The sequence below is a fragment of the Cetorhinus maximus genome, chromosome 3 (genome assembly GCF_964194155.1).
Source record: "Cetorhinus maximus chromosome 3, sCetMax3.hap1.1, whole genome shotgun sequence".
Lineage (NCBI taxonomy): Eukaryota > Metazoa > Chordata > Chondrichthyes > Lamniformes > Cetorhinidae > Cetorhinus > Cetorhinus maximus.
This window is the reverse complement of record NC_135881.1, coordinates 4,132,180-4,151,516: the sequence shown is the minus strand read 5'-3', so window position 1 is coordinate 4,151,516 and position 19,337 is coordinate 4,132,180. Positions and strand designations below refer to the sequence as shown.

The following is a 19,337-nucleotide window of genomic DNA, read 5'->3' as shown; positions in this document are numbered from 1 at the left end:
TCAGCCCTGTCGACCCTGCAAAGTCCCCCACCTGGGGGCCAGTGCCAAAGTTGGGAGAGCTGTCACACAGACTAGTCAAGCAACAGCCTGACACAGTCATCCTCAGGGAATCATATCTTACAGATAATGTCCCAGGCACCGCCATCACCATCCCTGGCGGCACAGTGGTATTCAGTCGGGAGTGAGTTGCCCTCGGGGTACTCAACATCAGCTCCGGGCCCCATGAAGCCTCATGGCATCAGGTCAAACTATGGACAAGGAAATTTGCTGATTACCACGTACCCCCTTCCCTCAGCTGATGAATCAGTGCTCCTCCATGTTAAACACCACTTGGAAGAAGCACTGAGGGTGGCAAGGGCACAGAATGTATTCTGGGTGGGGGACTTCAATGTCCATCACCAAGAGTGGCTCAGTAGTACCACTATGGACCGAGCTGGCCGAGTCTGAAAGGACATAGCTGCTGGACTGGGTCTGCGGCAGGTGGTGAGGGAACCGACAAGAGGGAAAAACATACTTGACCTCATCCTCACCAAACTGCCTGCCGCAGATGCATCTGTCCATGACAGTATCAGTTGGAGTGACCAATGCACGGTTGTTGTGGAGACGAAGTCCCGCCTTCACATTGAAGGTACCCTGCATCGTGTTGTGTGGCACTAAATGGGATAGATTTCAAACAGACCTAGCAACTCAAGACTGGGCAACTATGAGGCACTGTGGGCCATCAACAGCAGCAGAATTGTACTCAAGCGCAGTCTGTAACCTCATGGACTGGCATATCCCCCCCCCCCCAACTCTACCATTACCATAAAGCCAGGGGATCAACCCTGGTTCAGTGAAGAATGGAGGAGGGCCTGCCAGGAGCAGCAGCAGGCATACCTAAAAATGAGGTGTCAACCAGGTGAGGCTATAATACAGGACTGTCTGCCTGCATGCCAAACAGCATAAGCAGCAAGTAATAGCCCGAGCTTAGCAATTCCACAACCAACAGCTTGGGAAGAGTGTCCTGCAATCAGCATCACGGTGAAGCAGTCTGGGAATAGTGTCCTGCAATCAGTTCTTGTTGAAAATAACAAATGACATCACAAGACAGCATGAAGAGAATGGCGGAGAGATCAGAACCAGTGCTTCTGAGTGCAGGGAAGCTTCAAAAAGTGACATCAGCACAAAGGTGAGAGCTGATTGGTGAGTAGTGGGTAAGTTTTTTTTTTCTCCAGTTTAAAATAGATTAAGCTAAGGAAAGGTAAGGGTTCTAGTTTTTATTTAAAGTACATAAATAATTTAACTTTTACTGTATTTTACTTAAAGTAAGGGTTTTTTTCAACTAGAGGCATGGCAGGGCAGCTCAGTACTGTGTTATGTACTACCTGAAACACATGGGAAGTCCTAGACGCTCCTTGCGCTCTGACCAACCACGTGTGTAGTAAGTGCCACCAGCTGCAGCTACTTGAGCTCCGAGTTTCGGAGCTTGAGAGGCAGCTGGAGGCACTGAGGTGCATCCGCGAGGCTAAGAGTTTTGTAGATCGCACGTTTTTAGACGTGGTCACCCCACAGCTTACGGAAGTGCAGACAGAGAGGGATTGGGTGACCATCAGTCAGAAGAAAGGTGTCAGGCAGGTAGTCAGGAAATCCCCAGGGTGCATCTTGCTCGAGAATTGTTTTTCTGTTTTGGAAAACAGTGAGAGTGACGGTTCCTCTGGGGAGTGCAGCCACACTCATGGCATTGTGAATGGCTCAGCTGTACAGGGAGGGGGAGGAAAAAGAGGGGAAGAGCAATAGTGGTAGGAGACTCGATAGTAAGAGGAACAGACAGGCATTTCTGCGGTCGTAGACGTGACTCCAGGATGTTATGTTGCCTCCCTGGTGCCAGGGTCAAGGATGTCATTGGCTGCAGGGCATTCTAAAGGGGGAGGGCAAACAGACAGAGATCGTAGTACATATCAGTACCAACGACATGGGTAGAAAAAGGGATGAGGTCCTGCAAGTAGAATTTAGGGAGCTAGGAAACAAATTAAAAAACAGGACCTCAAAGGTAGTAATCTCTGGATTACTTCCAGTGCCACGTGCTAGTGAGTATAGAAATAGGAGGTTAGTCTAGATGAATGCATGGCTGGAGAGATGGTTCAGGAGGGAGGGCTTGAGATTTCTAGGACATTGGGGCCCTTTCTGGGGGTGGTGGGACCTGTACAAGGCGGACAGGTTGCACCTGAACCGGAATGGGACCAACATCCAGGGAACTACAGACCAGTGAGCCTCATGTCAGTGGTAGGGAAACTATTGGAGAAAATTCTGAAGGAGAGAATCTATCTCCACTTGGAGAGGCAAGGTTTGATCAGGGATAATCAGCATGGCTTTGTCAAAGGGAGGTCATACCTAACAAATTTGATTGAATTTTTTGAGGAGGTGACCAGGTCTGTAGATGAGGGTAGTGCAGTTAATGCAGTTTATATGGATTTCAGCAAAGCCTTTGACAAGGTCCCACGTGGGAGACTTATAAAGAAGGCAAATGCACATGGGATACAGGGTAATTTGATAAGGTGGATTCAAAAATGGCTTAGTTGTAGGAGACAGAGGGTGATGACAGAAGGCTGCTTTAGTGACTGGAAGCCAGTGTCCAGTGGCGTACCACAAGGATCTGTGCTGGGTCCCCTATTGTTCATCATTTATATAAACGACAGATGACTGGGGAGGGGAGTAGGATTAGTAAGTTTGCAGATGACACAAAGATTGGCCGGGTGGTTAACAGTGAGGTTGAGTGTCTTGGGCTACAGGAAGATATAGACGGGATGGTCAAATGGGCAGATAAGATGGAATTTAACCCTGAAAAGTGTGAGGTGATACACTTTGGAAGAAGTAATTTGACAAGGAAGTATTCAATGAACGGCATGACACTAGGAAGTTCTGAGGAACAAAGGGACCTTGGCGTGTGTGTCCATAGACCTCTGAAGGCAGAGGGGCATGTTAGTGGGGTGGGGAAAAAGGCATTTGGGACACTTGCCTTTATCAATCGAGGCATAGATTACAAAAGTAGGGAGGTCATGTTAGCATTGTATAGAATCTTGGTGAGGCCACAGCTGGAGTACTGTGTGCAGTTCTGGTCGCCAAATTATAGGAAGGATGTGATTGCACTGGAGGGGGTGCAGGGGAGATTCACCAGGATGTTGCCTGGGATAGACTTGGGTTGTTTTCATTGGAGCAGAGAAGACTGAGGGGCGACCTGATCGAGGTGTACAAGATTATGCGGGGCATGGACAGGGTGGATAGGGAGCAGCTGTTCCCTTTAGCTGAAGGGTCAGTCACGAGGGGACATAAGTTCAAGGTGAGGGGCAGGAGATTTAGGGGTGATGTGAGGAAAAACCTTTTTACCCAGAGTGTGGTGACGGTCTGGAATGCACTGCCTGGGAGGGTGGTGGAGGCGGGTTGCCTCACATCCTTTAAGAAGTATCTGGATGAGCACTTGGCACGTCATAACATTCAAAGCTATGGGCCAAGTGCTGGTAAATGGGATTAGGTAGGTAGGTCAGGTGTTTCTCACGTGTCGGTGCAGACTCGATGGGCTGAAGGGCCTCTTCTGCACTGAGAGATTCTATGATCCTTGCCGGGAGGCTTGCTAGTGCCGTTGGGGAGGGTTTAAACTAACTTGGCAGGGAGCTGGGATCCTGAGAGGAGGTTCAGCAGGGGGAGATCCACAGCCAAAATTAGAAAGAGCAAGTGAGTCTGGAAGGCATTGAAATTATAGGCCAGTTAAGGCACAAGGGAGCTTGGCAAGGTTGGATAGTATTTATTTTAATGCAAGGAGTCTGATGAATAAGGCAGGTGAGTTGAGGGCACAAATTAACACATGGAAGTATGATGTCATTGTTGTCACAGAGACATGGTTGAGAGAGGGGCAGGATTGGCAGCTCAATATTCCAGGATATAGGATGTTCAGGCAAGACAGGGAAGGAGGTAAAAGAGGAGGGGATATCGCAATATTGATCAAGGAATCAATTACAGCAGTAAGGAGGGATGACATCTTAGAAGGCTCCTCAAATGAAGCCATATGGGGAGAACTGAAAAACAAAAAAGGAACAATCACATTGCTGGGAGTGTACTATAGGTCCCCAAACAGTCAGAGAGAAATAGAAGAGCAGATATGTAGGCAAATTTCAGAAGTGTAAAAATAATAGGGTAGTAATAGTGGGGGACTTCAACTCCCCCAACATTAACTGGGTTAGTCATTGTGTGATAGGTTTAGAGGGAGAGGAATTCTTAAAATGCATCCAGGAGAGCTTTTTAAGCCAGTACATAGAAGGTCCGACAAGAGAGGGGGTGGTCCTGGACTTAATTTTAGGGAATGAAGCCGGGCAAGTGGTAGAGGTATCAGCGGGGGAGCATTTTGCAGATAGTGATCATAACTCTGTGAGATTCAAGGTTGTTATGGAAAAGGACAAGGATGGGTCAGAAATCAGAGTTCTAAATTGGGGCAAGGCCGATTTTAATAAGATCAGATATGATTTGACCAGAGTGGATGGGGAGCAGCTACTTTTAGGTAAATCTGCATCAGAGCAATGGGACTCATTCAAGAAGGAAATAGGGAGAGTACAGGGCCAACATATTCCAGTAAAGACAAAGGGTGGGACCAACAAATCCAGGGAACCCTGGATGTCGAGGGATATGTAGGATTGGATAAAGAGAAAAAGGGAGGCTTATGGCAGATACCGAAGGTTCAAAACAACGGAAGCCCTAGAGGAGTATAGACTGTATAGGGGGGAACTTAAAAAGGAAACTAGGAGAGCAATAAGGGGGCATGAAAAAACATTGGTAGGTAAAATAAAGGAAAATCCAAAGTTATTTTAGAAGTACATGAAGAGCAAGAGGATAACTAGGGAAAGAGTAGGGCCCATTAAGGCGGAAGACATAGGTAGGGTTCTAAATGAATACTGTGTCAGTGTTCACAAGTGAGAGGGATGATGTAGGTATGGAAATCAGGCAAAAGGACTGTGATATAATTAAAGAAATTAGCTTAGAAAGGGAGGAGGTTCTAAGTGGTCTGGCAGGCTTAAAAGTAGATAAATCTCCAGGCCTGGATGAAATGTATCCCAGGCTGTTGAGTGAGGCAAGGGAGGAGATAGCAGAGGCGCTGGCAATAATTTTCAATACCTCTCTGACCACAGGAGAGGTACCAGAGGACTTGAGGACAGCCAATGTGGTACCGTCATTCAAGAAGGGAGGAAGGGATAAACCAGTAAACTACAGGCCAATCAGTCTAACTTCAGTGGTGGGGAAACTATTGGAAGCAATTCTGAGGGACTGAACTAATCTACACTTGAAGAGGCAGGGATTAATCAAGGACAGTCAGCATGGTTTTGTTAAGGGGAGGTCATGTCTGACCAATTTGATTGAATTTTTCCAAGAGGTGACCAGGTGTGTAGATGAGGGCAATGCATTTGACGTAGTCTACCTGGACTTCAGCAAGGCTTTTGATAAGGTCCCACATGGGAGACTGATAACGAAGATAAGAGCCCATGGTATCCAAGGCAATTTGGCAAATTGGATCCAGAATTGGCTGAGTGGCAAGAAGCAGAGGGTGATGGTCGAGGGGTGTTTTTGTGACTGGATGCCTGTGTCCAGTGGGGTTCCACGGAGATCAGTGTTGGGTCCCTTGCTGTTTGTGCTATATATAAACGATTTAGATTTGAATGTAGGAGGGTTGATTAGTAAGTTCACGGATGACACAAAAATTGGTGGGGTGATAAATAGTGAGGAGGATAGCCTTAGATTACAGGAGGATATAGACTGGCTGATCAGATGGGCTGATCAGTGGCAAATGGAATTTAATCCAGATAAGTGTGAGGTGATGAACTTGGGCAGGACAAACATGGCACAGGAATATACAATGAATGGTAGGATCCTTGTAAGTATCGAGGATCAGCGGAACCTTGGTGTACATATCCACCAGTACCTTAAGGTAGCAGGACAGGTGGATAAGGTGGTTAAGAAGGCATTTGGGATACTTGCCTTTATTAGCTGAGGCATAGAAAATAAGAGCAGGGAGGTTATGCTGGAACTGTATAAAACACTGATTAGGCCACAGCTAGAGTATTGTGTGCAGTTCTGGAATCCGTATTGTAGGAAGGATGTGATTGCACTAGAGAGTGTGCGCAGAGATTTACCAGGATGTTGCCTGGGCTGGAGAGCTTTAGTTATGAGGAGAGATTGGATAGACTGGGTTATTTCCCCTGGAGCAGAGGAGATTGAGGAGGGACATGGTTGAGGTGTATAAAATTGAGGGGTATAGATAGGGTAGACAGGAAGGAACTTTTCCCCTCGGTGGAGGGATCAATATCCAAGGGGCATAGATTTGTGGACGGATCAATAACCAGGGGACGTAGATTTAAGGTAAGGGGCAGGAGGTTTAGAGGGGACGTGAGGAAGAATTTTTTCACCCAGAGGGTGGTGGGAATCTGGAACTCTCTGCCTGAAAGGGTGGTAGAGGCAGAAACCCTCATAACATTTAAGAAGTATTTGGATGTGCACTTGCGATGCCATGGCATACAAGACTATGGGCCTAGTGCTGGAAAATGGGTTTAGAATTAGGTACTTGTTTGACCGGCACAGACTCGATGGACCAAAGGGCCTTTTTCTGTGCTGTAGACCTCTATGACTCTGAGATCAAATCTAAGCTCTGCAGTCTGGCCACATCCAGTCATGAATGGTGGTGGACAATTAAATAACTCACTGGAGGAGAACACTCCACAAATATCCCCATCCTCAATGATGAGGGAGCCCAGCACATCAGTGCAAAAGATAAAGCTGAAGCATTTGCTCCTTTTTTCAGCCAGAAGTGCCAAGTGCATGATACATCTCAGCCTCCTCCAGAGGGCCTCAGCATCACAGATGCCGGTCTTCCGCCAATTCAATTCACTCCATGTGATATCAAGAAACAGCTGAAGGCACTGGATAGTGCAAAGGCTATGGCCCCTGACGATATTCCGGCAATACTACTGAAGACTTTTGCTGCAGAACCTGCTACGCCCCTAGCCAAGCTGTTCCAGTACAGCTACAACACTGGCATTTACTCGGCTATGTGGAAAATTGTCCAGGTATGACCTGTACACAAAAAGCAGGACAAATCCAACCTGGTCAATTAACACCCAATCAGTCTACTCTAGATCATCGCAAAGTAATGGAAGGGGTCATCAACAATGCTATCAAGCGGCACTTGCTTATCAATGACCTGCTTACTGACACCCAATTTGGGGTCCGCCAGGGCCAGTCAGCTCCTGATCTCATTACAGCCTTGGCTCAAACATGGACAAAAGAGCTGAATTCACGAGGTGAGGTACGAGTGACTGCCCTTGACATCAAGGCCACATGTGACTGAGTGTGGTATCAAGGAGCCCTAGCAAAACCGCAGTCAATGGGAATCGGGGTGAAAACTCTCCACTGGCTGGAGCCATACCTAGCACAAAGAAAGATGGTTGTGGTTGTTGCAGTTCAGTCAGTTCGGCTCCAGGACATCACCGTAGGAGTTCTTCAGGGTAGTGTCCTTGGCCCAACCACCTTCAGCTGCTTCACCTTCCTTCCATCAAAATGTCAGAACTGGGGCTGTTCGCTGACGATTGCACAATGTTCAGCGCCATTCGCAACTGCAACGGTACTGAAGCAGTCCATGTCCAAATGCAGCAAGACCTGGACAATATCCAAGCTTGGGCTGATAAGTGGCAAGTAACATTCGCACCACACAAGTGTCAGGCAATGACCATCTCCAATAAGAGAGAATCTTAACAATTGACCCATGACGTTCAATGGCATTACCATCACTGAAACCCCCACTATCAACATCCTGGGGGTTACCATTGACCAGAAACTGAACTGGATTAGCCATATAAATACTGTAGCTACAAGAGCAGGTCAGAGGGTAGGAAACACGTGACAGGTAACCTACATCCTGATTCCCCAAAGCCTGTCCACCATCTACAAGGCACAAGTCAGGAATGTGATGGAATACTCTCCACTTGCCTGGATGCGTGCAGTTCCCACAACACTCAAGAAGCTGGACACTGTCCAGGACAAAGCAGCCCGCATGTTTGGCACCACATCTACAAACATTCACTCCCTCCACCACTGACGCACAATAGCAGCAGTGTGTACCATCTACAAGATGCACTGCAGGAATTCACTAAGGCTTTTTAAACAGCACCTTCCAAACCCACGACCGCTACCTTCTAAAAGGACAAGGGCAGCAGTTAGATGGGAACACCACCACTTGGAAGTTCCCCCTCCAAGTCACACACCATCCTGACTTGGAACTATATTCCTTCATTGCTGCTGCGTCAAAATCCTGGAACTCCCTTCCTAACAGCACTGTGGGCGTACCTCCAACACGTGAACTGCAGTTATTTAAGAAGGCAACTCACCACCACCTTCTCAAGGGCAACTAGGGATGGACAATAAATGATAGCCCAACCAGCAAAGCCCACATCCCTCGAAAAAATTAAAAATTGGCCGGGTTGGTTTTGTCCTGCTTTTTATGGACAGGACAGACATGGGAAATTTTCCACATTCCTGGTTGATACCAGTGTTGCAGCTGTACTGAAACATCTTGGCTTAGGACACAGCTGGTTCTGGTGCACAAGTCTTCAGTACCGTAGCTGAATGCTGTCAGGGCCCGTTGCTTTTGTTGTATCTGGTACCTTGAGCTATTTCTTGACATCATGTGGAGTAAGCTGAATTGGCTGAAGACTGGCATCTGTGATGCTGGGGACCTCAGGAGGAGGCTGAGAAGGATCATCCACTTGGCACTTCTTACTGAAGATTATTGCAAATGCTTCAGCCTTGTCTTCTATACTGATGTGCTGAGCTCCCCCATCGTTGAGGATGTGGATATATGTGGAGCCATCTCTTCCAGTTAGAAACATAGGAGCAGGAGTAGGCCATTGAGCCTACCCACCATCCAGTATGATCATGGCTGATCATCCACTTCATTTACTTTTTCTCAGTTCTTTAATTATTCACAACCATCCACGACTGGTTGTGGCAGGACTGCAGAACTTTGTTCTGCCCCGTTTGTTGACAGGTTATTATGATAGGTTTACATGAGTTGGACAAAGCTAATGCTCCCATTAGCTGATGATACAAGGACTAGGAGACACAGATTTAAGATTTGGGTTAGAGATGTGGGAGGGTGGAAATATGAAGAGGAACTTTTTTTTATTCAGAGAGCCAGAATTGTTGGATTGTTGGAAGCCCATGGTGAATGATTTCAAAAGGAAATGGTTTAGGCACTTGAGAGAAATAAAGATGCAGGGATATGGGGGTTTTACAGGGAAATGTGAAGTCACAGTGAAGAATGGAAAGGTCATACAGATAGACAAATTTTGTTACCTAGGAAGTATGTTAACATTGGCCGGAAAGTGTGGCCTAGAAATAAGACAAAGGATTGGAATGCATTTCAAAAAATGTTGAAAACCAAGTAGAGAATCTTGGAATTCTACGTCACACCAATTTTGACATATGCAAGTGTTGGACGATCAGTGAAGCAATGCAGAGAAGAATTGAGGCTACAGAGTTTTGGTTTTTGAGGAGAATAATGAAGATATCTTGGACAAGTCACTATCAATGAAGGGGTGCTTGTAAAATCTGAGACCAAAAGAACTCTGCTGACCAGCATCAGGAAGAGCCGGTTGAAATTTATTGGGAACATAATAAATCACGATCTAGAAAGTCTGCTGATGGACAAGATCGATGGTAAAAGAGATTGAGGTAGACAAAGAATTATCTTTCGAAAGAGCCTCGCAAACTGGATGAATGTACCACCAATGAAGATGATCCACGCCTCTAGAGTAAAATTAACTTTGAGGTCCATGGTCACCATGGTACTTAGGGCATGGTACCTGAAGAAAGAGAGACTGGGGAATGGGACTGACTGGATTGCTCCATAGAGATGGGGCATTAAGACTTGATGGGCTGAATAGCCTCCTGTGCCGTAAATACTCAGGCTGAGGGAGAAAGGAACAGAAAGACATGCTAATAAGGAGGGAGTAGGTTTTTAGAGCATAAAATCTGGCATAGGCCAATTGAGCTCAATGGCCTGTTTCCGTGCTGTACGTAAGTCGACATAAAAGACAAAAAAGAAGCCAGCACATTCAATCTACTTCCATGGTCAACTTAATTTTTCCCCACTATAACAGACGTGTGAAATCCATGAAATCTAAGGACTGAACTGCACATTCTAACCATAAACTAAATAATAGGTTCATGCCTAAAATTTTCAGTCTTGGCTTGATCATAGGGCAAAGGGGGAATGAAACGTAAGAACAGAGAGAGAGAGATCTAGGCCACTCAACCCCTTGTACCTGTTCTGTTATTCTGAGACTATGGCTGATCTGTACCTCAATTCCATATTCCTTGATTCCCTTAAGCAACAAAAGTCGACCAATCTCAATTGACTCCCAGCATCCACAGTGTTTTACATAGAATGTACAGCGCTGAAACAGGCCATTCAGCTCAAGTTGCCCATGCTGGTGTTTATCCTCCACATAGACCTCTTCCTGAGCATTGAACTGACCATAACTGCATATGCTGACATACGTGTTGATGCAGTACTGAATGATTTTGTTGGAGAGTTCCAAATTTCCATCAGTCTTTGCGGAAAAAGTGCTTCCTGATTTCCTTCCTAAACGACCTAACTCTAATTTTCAGATCCTGGATTTCCCACAAGAGGAAATAGTTTCTCAGTATCTTTGTCAACCGCATACAGAGAAATGTTTATAATAATCTGAAATGTGCTAATGAGAAACCAAAGTGCAACTTTGTATTGAACCTTACTCTTTTTTTACATATAGAACATCTTGTTCCATGTGCAGTCATGCCTTATGTCCTTGCTTTGTTTCCACCTCTTGCATGGCTGTGGTCTGCTCTTCTACGTGTCTGCAGCCTGACACCACATCCCTATATATATATATATATAGTTATACCTCAACTTGATAAATCTATGCTCATTCATGTCAAGCTCACCAATCTGTTCACTGATCTCTGTACAGTTTGACACTCAACTGCAAGAACACAAGGTGCTAGGAAAACTGAAAGGTCTGAAGGTGGATAAATCACCTGAACCAGATGGATTGCACCCCAGAGTTTTGAAGGGCACAGCTGAAGAGATAGCTGGGAGGCATTAGTGGTGATCTTTCAGGAATCACTGGAGTCAGGGAGGGTCCCAGAGGACTGGAAAATTGCTAATGTAACCCCCCTGTTTAAGAAGGGAGTGAGGCAAAAGACGGGAAATTACAGGCCGATTAGCCTGACCTCGGTCGTTGGTAAGATTTTAGAGTCCATTATTAAGGATGAGATTTCAGAATACTTGGAAGTGCATGGTAAAATAGGGCAAAGTCAGCATGGTTTCATCAAGGGGAGGTCATGCCTGACAAATCTGTTAGAATTCTTTGAGGAGGTAACGAGTAGGTTAGACAAAGGACAGCCAATGGATGTTATCTACTTGGACTTCCAGAAGGCCTTTGACAAGGTGCCACACAGGAGGCTGCTCAGTAAGATAAGAGCTCATGGTGTTAGAGGCAAGGTACTAGCATGGATAGAAGATTGGCTGTCCGGCAGGAGGCAGAGAGTGGGGATAAGGGGGTCCTTCTCAGGATGGCGGTCGGTGACTAGTGGAGTTCCGCAGGGGTCAGTGTTGGGACCACAACTTTTCACTTTATACATTACTGATCTAGATGAACTGAGGACATTCTGGCTAAGTTTGCAGATGATACAAGGATAGGTGGAGAGACAGGTAGTATTGAGGAGGCGGGGAGGCTACAGAAGGATTTGGACAGGTTAGGAGAATGGGCAAAGAAGTGGCAGATGGAATACAACGTGGGGAGGTGTGAGGTCATGCACTTTGGTAGGAAGAAAGAGGCATAGACTATTTTCTAAATGGGGAGAGAATTCAGAAATCTGGAGTGCAAAGGGACTTGGGAGTCCTAGTCCAGGATTCTCTTAAGGTTAACCTGCAGGTTGAGTCGGTAGTTAGGAAGGCAAATGCAATGTTGGCATTTATTTGGAGAGGACTAGAATATAAAAGCAGGGATGTGCTGCTGAGGCTTTATAAGGCTCTGGTCAGACCACATTTAGAATATTGTGAGCAATTTTGGGCCCTGTACCTCAGGAAGGATGTGCTGGCCTTGGAGAGGGTCCAGAGGAGGTTCACGAGAACAATCCCAGGAATGAAAGGTTTAACATATGAGAAACGTTTGAGGACTCTGGGTCTATACTCGATGGAGTTTAGAAGGATGAGGGGTGATTTGATTGAAACTTACAGAATACTGAAAGGCCTGGATAGAGTGGACGTGGGGAAGATGTTTCCATTAGTAGGAGAGACTAGGACCCGAGGACACAGCCTCAGAGTAAAGAGAAGACCTTTTAGAACAGAGATGAGGAGAAACTTCTTTAGCCAGAGAGTGATGAATCTATGGAATCCATTACCACAGAAGGCTGTGGAGGCCAGGTCATTGAGTGTATTTAAGACTAAGATAGATAGGTTCTTGATTGGTAAGGGGATCAAAGGTTACGGGGAGAAGGCGGGAGAATGGGGTTGAGAAACTTATCAGCCATGATTGAATGGCGGAGCAGACTCGATGAGCCGAATGGCCTAATTTCTGCTGCTATGTCTTATGTCTATGGACCTGATCACATACTCTATTTAAACTGAATAAGTACGTTGCTTGCAATTGCCCACACAAACAAAATCTGGAATACACAACATATGGAGCATTCAAACTGCTCCCTCTTTTTTGGCAACCACTTAAGTTGCCCATGGCTTCCAACAGCCCTCCCCAGTGTTAGACCCCCAAGATCTTGTTGACCTTAACACCTTAAGCCCAGGCAACAGACAACCATGTCCTGTTCGTGCTTTTATTTCCTACTTGATGTTTGTCCAGTGGTGGTTTGGAAAGGACTCCTCTGAGCGCCCTTGCTTCTTGGATGGCTACTCCCTAACTGGGAAATCAAAATCTGTCTGCATCAGCAGCCTGTGATGTATGGATATTAATGGAATGAAATTTGAAATAAAATGTGGTCCACAAGGTCCCATGGTAAATATCTGAGCAACCCACATAATCAAAGAGCTTGGGCAATCTCTGACATTAACTCTCAAGCAATCTTTAAATAAATCTATGATGTGTATCTTTTACTTCAAACTTGAATTGCTATAGTAAAGTGGTGCAAAAAATGTTGATGGGATTTGGGAAATGGTTGCCGCTGCCTCTCTTAGTGTCTAGCATGACCTTCTGTTTCTATCTTTCAGTTTGATTCAAGCCCAGCAGATGTCAGAGGTCAATTGTGTTATCTCCAGTCTTTCCTCCTCTACTCACCCCAGAGCACTGATAGGGTTAGCATTTCTATTGCACTGCTGTCTCCCTGATATGCATAACGTGTCTCAGTATTAAATCTCCAGCTTACCAACGTTACACAGTTGTTTGGGGGAAGTGTCATTGCTGTTCTTATTTGAACATTTTATTTACCAATATACTGGGTGATGGGAGGGGATGAATGCCATTAAAGTCACCGACCACCCCCCTTCCCCTGCAATTCATCATCGCATTGCTGCACCAGTGACACACCAGTGCTTGAAGTCATCTTCAGCAGTCTGAGAGAAAAACATTTTGAAATTGCACTGCTGGGTGCCAAGGGACGCGGAGTGAAAATTTCACGCCCCATAGGTACACTGAAGTTTTATTGATGCCGTTGAGAGTAATACGGAACATTTTCCAAGTACTAATGGACACGGTGATGTATTATCAAGAGAAGAAGCAGATTCTGTGTTGTGAATATTTTTTCAAATGTGTTAAATATCTACCAAACCCTGTACTAGTTGTTTGTGTTTAGTGTATTCTGACCGCTCTCCTCATAGTGCGCTGTCTGCACGGTGACCCTGTGGTGTTATGTCCGTAGGCCAGTCTGGTGTGAGGCTCTACTGGCTCTGTTGAGTGAGAAGCCTCTGGCAGTGCTGCCCTGTCACATGCCTCCGTTCCACACTAAGCATTAGCCATAGGAATGACTGTTTGTTGGCGGTGTTATGAGATAGATAAACGCTCCATCACAAATGCTTCACAGGAGTTACTTTTCAAATGCATTCACTGTCATGTAGGCAGGTACAGCGTCCAAATTGTTTTGGAAAAATATACTTTATTCATAAAATATCAAAGGATATTACAAAACATTTCTAAATGGCCATCACAGAAACTGCAATCATATTCAACTTTTACACATGGATCACGAGGTGCTTCAGTACAGTCAATGAATATTACAGTCATTTCAATATGGTCGTTACACATAGACAGAGTGCAATGGGATTGGAGTTATCGACATACAAAGTGTTGCACTCTGAGGTGCTTCAATACAATTATGATACATTTAGTATTCACTACGTCCAATCTGAGAGTTGTACAGCCCGAGGGGTCTACACAATTCCCAGCGCCTCAGTGCACTATTACAGAAAGGTCTTAGACAGCGACCTTTCCCTGTTGCGCCTTTGCAGCGGCTGCCCCAAGCTTTAGTGCGTCCCTCAGCACATAGTTATTACCTTGGAATATGCCAGTCTGCGACACTCGGTCGAGGACAACTCTTTGCACTGGAAGACCAACAAATTTCGGGCAGACCAAAGAGCGTCTTTCACTGAGTTGATGATCCTCCAGCTGCAGTTGATGTTTGTCTCGGTGTGTCCCCCTGGGAACAGCCCGGAGAGCACAGAGTCCTGTGTCACAGAGCTGCTTGGGATGAACCTCGACAAAAACCACTGCATCTCTCTCCAGACCTTCTTTGCACAGGTACAATCCACAAGGAGGTGAACAGTGGCCTCTTCCCCACCACAGCCACCTCGAGGGCAATGTTCAGAGGGGGTGAGACTATTGGTGTGTAGGAAGGATCTGACGGGGAATGCCTTTCTCACCACCAGCCAAGCTACGTCTTGGTGCTTGTTGGAAAGTTCTGCTGATGAGGCATTCTGCCAAATGACTCTGACAGTCTGCTCGGGGAACCATCCCACAGGATCCACCCTCGCCTTTTCCCGCAGGGCCTCTAGGACGTTACTTGCTGACCACTGCCTGATGGACTTGCGGTCAAAGGTGTTGCTTTGCATAAATTTTTCTACAAGGCACAGGTGGTATGGCACAGTCCAACTACTTGGCGGCAGCGTGGCCAGACCCATCCTTCACAACACCGGGGACAGATAGAACCTCAGCACGTAGTGACACTTGGTGTTTGCGTACTGAGGGTCTATGCACAGCTTGATGCAGCCACGCACAAAGGTGGCCATCAGGATGAGGGCGATGTTGGGCACGTTTTTTCCCCTTTGTCTAGAGGCTTGTACATCGCATCCCTCCGAACACAATCCATTTTCGACCTCCAGATAAAGCGAAATATGGCTCGGATGATCACCATTGCGCAAGAGCGAGGAATGGGCCAGACCTGCGCCAAGTACAGCAACACTGAGAGTGCCTCACACCTGATGACCAGGTTCTTACCCACAATGGAGATGGAGCGTCGCTCCCAAATGCCCAGTTTTCATTCCATCATAGCCACTCCTTCCAGTTTCTAACACATGCCTCGGTCCCTCTGACCCATATCCTCAGCACCTTCAGGCCGTCTGACCTGATGGTGAAAGGGGCAAAGGATCAGTCAGCCCAGTTCCCAAAGAACATGGCCTCGCTCTTGCCACGATTTACCTTGGCTCCCGAGGCCAGTTCGAACTGGTCGCAGATGTTGATCAGTCTGCACACCGACAGCGGATCCAAGCAGAAGACGGCGACATTGGCCATGTACAGGGAGGCTTTGACCTGAGTGCCTCCACTGCCTGGGATCGTCACTCCTCTTATGCACAGATCCTTCTTGATGGACTCAGCAAAGGGTTCTATGCAACACACACAAACAGGACAGGGCAGAGAGGGCAGCCCTTCCTGATTCCAGATTTAATTGGAAAGCTTTCTGATTCCCACCCACTGATTGAGACTGCGCTACTGATGTTAGTGTAGAGCAGTTGGATCCAGTTGCGGATTCCTTCCCCAAACCCCATTTTGGAGAGCACATCCACCATGTAGGTGTGTGATATTCTGTCAAAGGCCTTCTCCTGATCCAGGCTGATGAGGAAGGTGTCCACACCCCTGTCTTGTACATAGGCAATCGTATCCCTGAGTAGCACAAGGCTGTCAGAGATCTTCCTGTCGGGCACAGCGCAGGTCTGGTCAGGGTGGATCACCAACTCCAAAGCAGACTTGACCCGATTGGCGATGACCTTGGACAGAATCTTATAGTCCACATTCAACAGTGAGGTACAGCGTCCAATAGACAACTACAAGATGAGTGTCCCTGTTTTTGAAAGTTGATCAAGGGGCTGAATGTTGGTCTCCCAGGGCTATAGGAAACACATTTTAACATCTGCTGATCCCTGACTCCACATGTTTCTGAGGTCTGGGATATCCCCCGCCAAAATCATTTTAATTTGCACTTAAAATTTGTGCACACTAGCCAATTTTGAGCACTTCAATACTTAAAGATGAACAGAATCTTTAAAATTAAAATCAGAGTTAAAATGATCTTTGCTCCATATTCAGCCCACCGACCAGGTATCACATCAGCAGTCACTCTTCCTCCGTCTTATTACACGAGCATTTCTTCCCCTCTCTAGTTCATACTGGCACTTCATCCCAATATAAATCTCCTCCTGTGCCCAAAGCATCATTTCCAGTCCTACCTGTTGCTGAGAGATGGTTTAGGTGGGGATTATCATCGCAGTTTTGCAAGAATGCCAAATTTCAAATGATCAAGAAGAAAGAGTGCTGATTGGCTGGCAAGTTGACTCTGGCTGAGGCATTGCCATGGAGAAAGCAATGAGAAACTATATGGAAACTTGTGAACCAATTATCACCTTTTCCTCCTGTGGCATAAATTGTTGTGATCGTTTGAAATTTGGCATTCTTGCATTGTTCTGATGAATGCAAGACGAAAAGCTTGGGGAACGTCTCTCTTCTTAGCAATATTTGATGTGTACACTGTTTAGGAATTCCTGCTCACAACATCCCTTTGTCCTAGGGAAGGTGCAGGAAATAACCTAGGGAAAAAATGCATCCACATAAGTACATTCCACACACCTGGTTACAGCCGTGGGCTGAACTCCTAGCTTTTTGAACGGTAATGGAACCATCAGACTATGATCTGAATCACATCTGAAAGATGACACCATGTTAATGCAGCACTTCACTGAACTGATGTGTCAGCCACATCATATACCCTAGTCCAAGTACGGAAGTTGCAGCCTTCTGACCCAAAGGCAAAAGTGCTACCAACTGAGATGTATACCAATTCCCTTTTTCAAAAAATTGTAACCTTTGTATGTGTTCACAACAATTTGGAGAGCAGCAGTGCCTTTAGGATGATATTGGTGTTAAACCCCAGTGCCAGCTTCTATCCTCTGGGTGTGATATTGGTATTAGATGCAGTCAGCCTTTCACCCTGTGGTGTGGTGAGTGTACTGTGTCCAGTTCCAGCCTCCACCTTCTGTGTTTGAATTACTATTTAAACCCAGCAGTGACTGGCTCTTCTCCTGGCTGTGGTATTTTATACCTGGCATTGACTGCTTTACTGTCTGAGTGAAGTGTGTGGGTATTTTGTACCCAGTACTGCCTGTCAGCTGTTTTGTGTTGGATTCAGTTAAATTTCCCCGTTAGTTTAGAATTTGATGTTCAGAATTTGATTGATTCCCAGCAGATGTGCAGAAACTTGGTTGTGTAATGAGCTACATAAATTTGAATTATCCAAGGTAAAGTAAAAAACACTGAGAGAGACTGGGCAGATTGATGGACTGAATGGTGATGCTCATCGCTGCATTTTAAAGAATACCTGAACAGATAACCTGTCTGTTTAGGTTGATGCTGTGCATTTCTGGGCTTTTCTATATCGGGGAATCCAAATGCAGTTTTCTCTCGTTTTTAAATGTCTGACAAAAGTGTCAGAATCAGGAAGCCCAACCCAGATGAGAGGCAGGGTGGGGTGCACAGAGGAAAGATGTTCTTACTTGCTTGAGACAGTGAAAGGCATTTCTTCCCTCCCTCATTGACTGGAAGAATGTGCATTAGAAGACCAGGTTCTGAAAGAGGAATTTGTTTCAATAGTTTTTTTTAATGTGCTCACACACGCGCACACAAAAACGACAAGCTAGTGCTGGCTCTTTAGAGAGGATGTATTCGTGGGCTGAGCCAGCATTTATAAACAACTTGGATTGGATTTCCATCTCCGAAACAATGAAGTCCTGGAGAAGTTATGAATCTCCGCACCCCCCTCCCCTCCAATGTTGACAGGCTGATTCCTAGCACATAAAGCTGGTCAGGGCAGTGTACTCACTGATCTCAATCTGCTCAGTCAGCATTTCATCCTTGCGCTCTTTCTCCATGCCACTCCTTCCATTTGCCTATCATCAATGCAGCTTTGAAGGTTCGGTCTGACATGTGGAATCTGTCCTCTTCCGAGCATTAGATGGAAGTGATCCCAGTGGCAGCCCCCATAACTTTAAGTTGCCTTCAGTTTTCCTTCTTTAGCCCATGATCTTTTCTTCCTTCATCGCTTGAACCTTGCTAGGGTGCAGTGCAGTAGGCACTGCCAACTGTCCATTCCCCCATTCCCCTCCATCAGGGATCAGTGAGTAGTATTGTTCTTGATAGAAAGTTCCCTTTTCAATTTGCTGCAGTTTGATGAACAATTCCCTTTTCAGTTTATTTGCTGTGACTTGATTTAATGTTGAATACAGATAGAAACTGGAGGAGGATCTTCCGTTGAGATTGTTAAGATTGCAGGCAAAACTACATTATTGCCATCAGCACCCAGCCAAGCACTGAGGAAATCTGATGCAGCATTTTTGCTGCCCAGCTGAGCTTATTCCAATGCAGTTCAAACACTGGGCCCTCTGTCCTTTGTGCTCAGTAACATTGCCTCAAGCCCTCCAGTGAACTGGGTGTTAGATATCTTAGCACCTTTACTAGAGATAAAAGCAAAAGAACTGCGGATGCTGGAAATCCAAAACAAAAACAAAAATACCTGGAAAAACTCAGCAGGTCCGGCAGCATCTGCGGAGAGGGGCAACGTTAACTGTGCTCCTCTCCGCCGATGCTGCCAGACCTGCTGAATTTTTCCAGGTATTTTTGTTTTTATTTTTGTTTAGCACCTTTACTAACCAGTCCATTAGAAACTGAAATAATTAATTGCCCTTTTTTGATTAAAATAAGTTGAGTGAGAAAAGGCTGTTCAGCCCATTTCATCTAGAGTCTGTTTAACTACTATGCTGTTGTGCACTGCACGTCGTACCCTCCTGTGAA

The 19,337-nt window shown here is 45.9% G+C and overlaps 1 protein-coding gene across 10 annotated transcripts in view; it reads left to right on the top strand.

Moving 5' to 3' along the window:
• Positions 1-19,337, top strand: part of hsf1 (heat shock transcription factor 1) — a 107,026-nt gene that overhangs the window by 80,805 nt on the left and 6,884 nt on the right. For 7 of the 10 annotated variants that reach the window (XM_078536136.1, XM_078536148.1, XM_078536130.1 and 4 more), the window contains one exon: positions 13,280-13,363. The exons of the other annotated variants lie outside the window; for them this stretch is intronic. In XM_078536136.1, the coding sequence (XP_078392262.1) occupies positions 13,280-13,363 (84 nt within the window). The remainder of the gene's footprint in view (positions 1-13,279; positions 13,364-19,337) is intronic. 10 annotated transcript variants of the gene reach the window in all.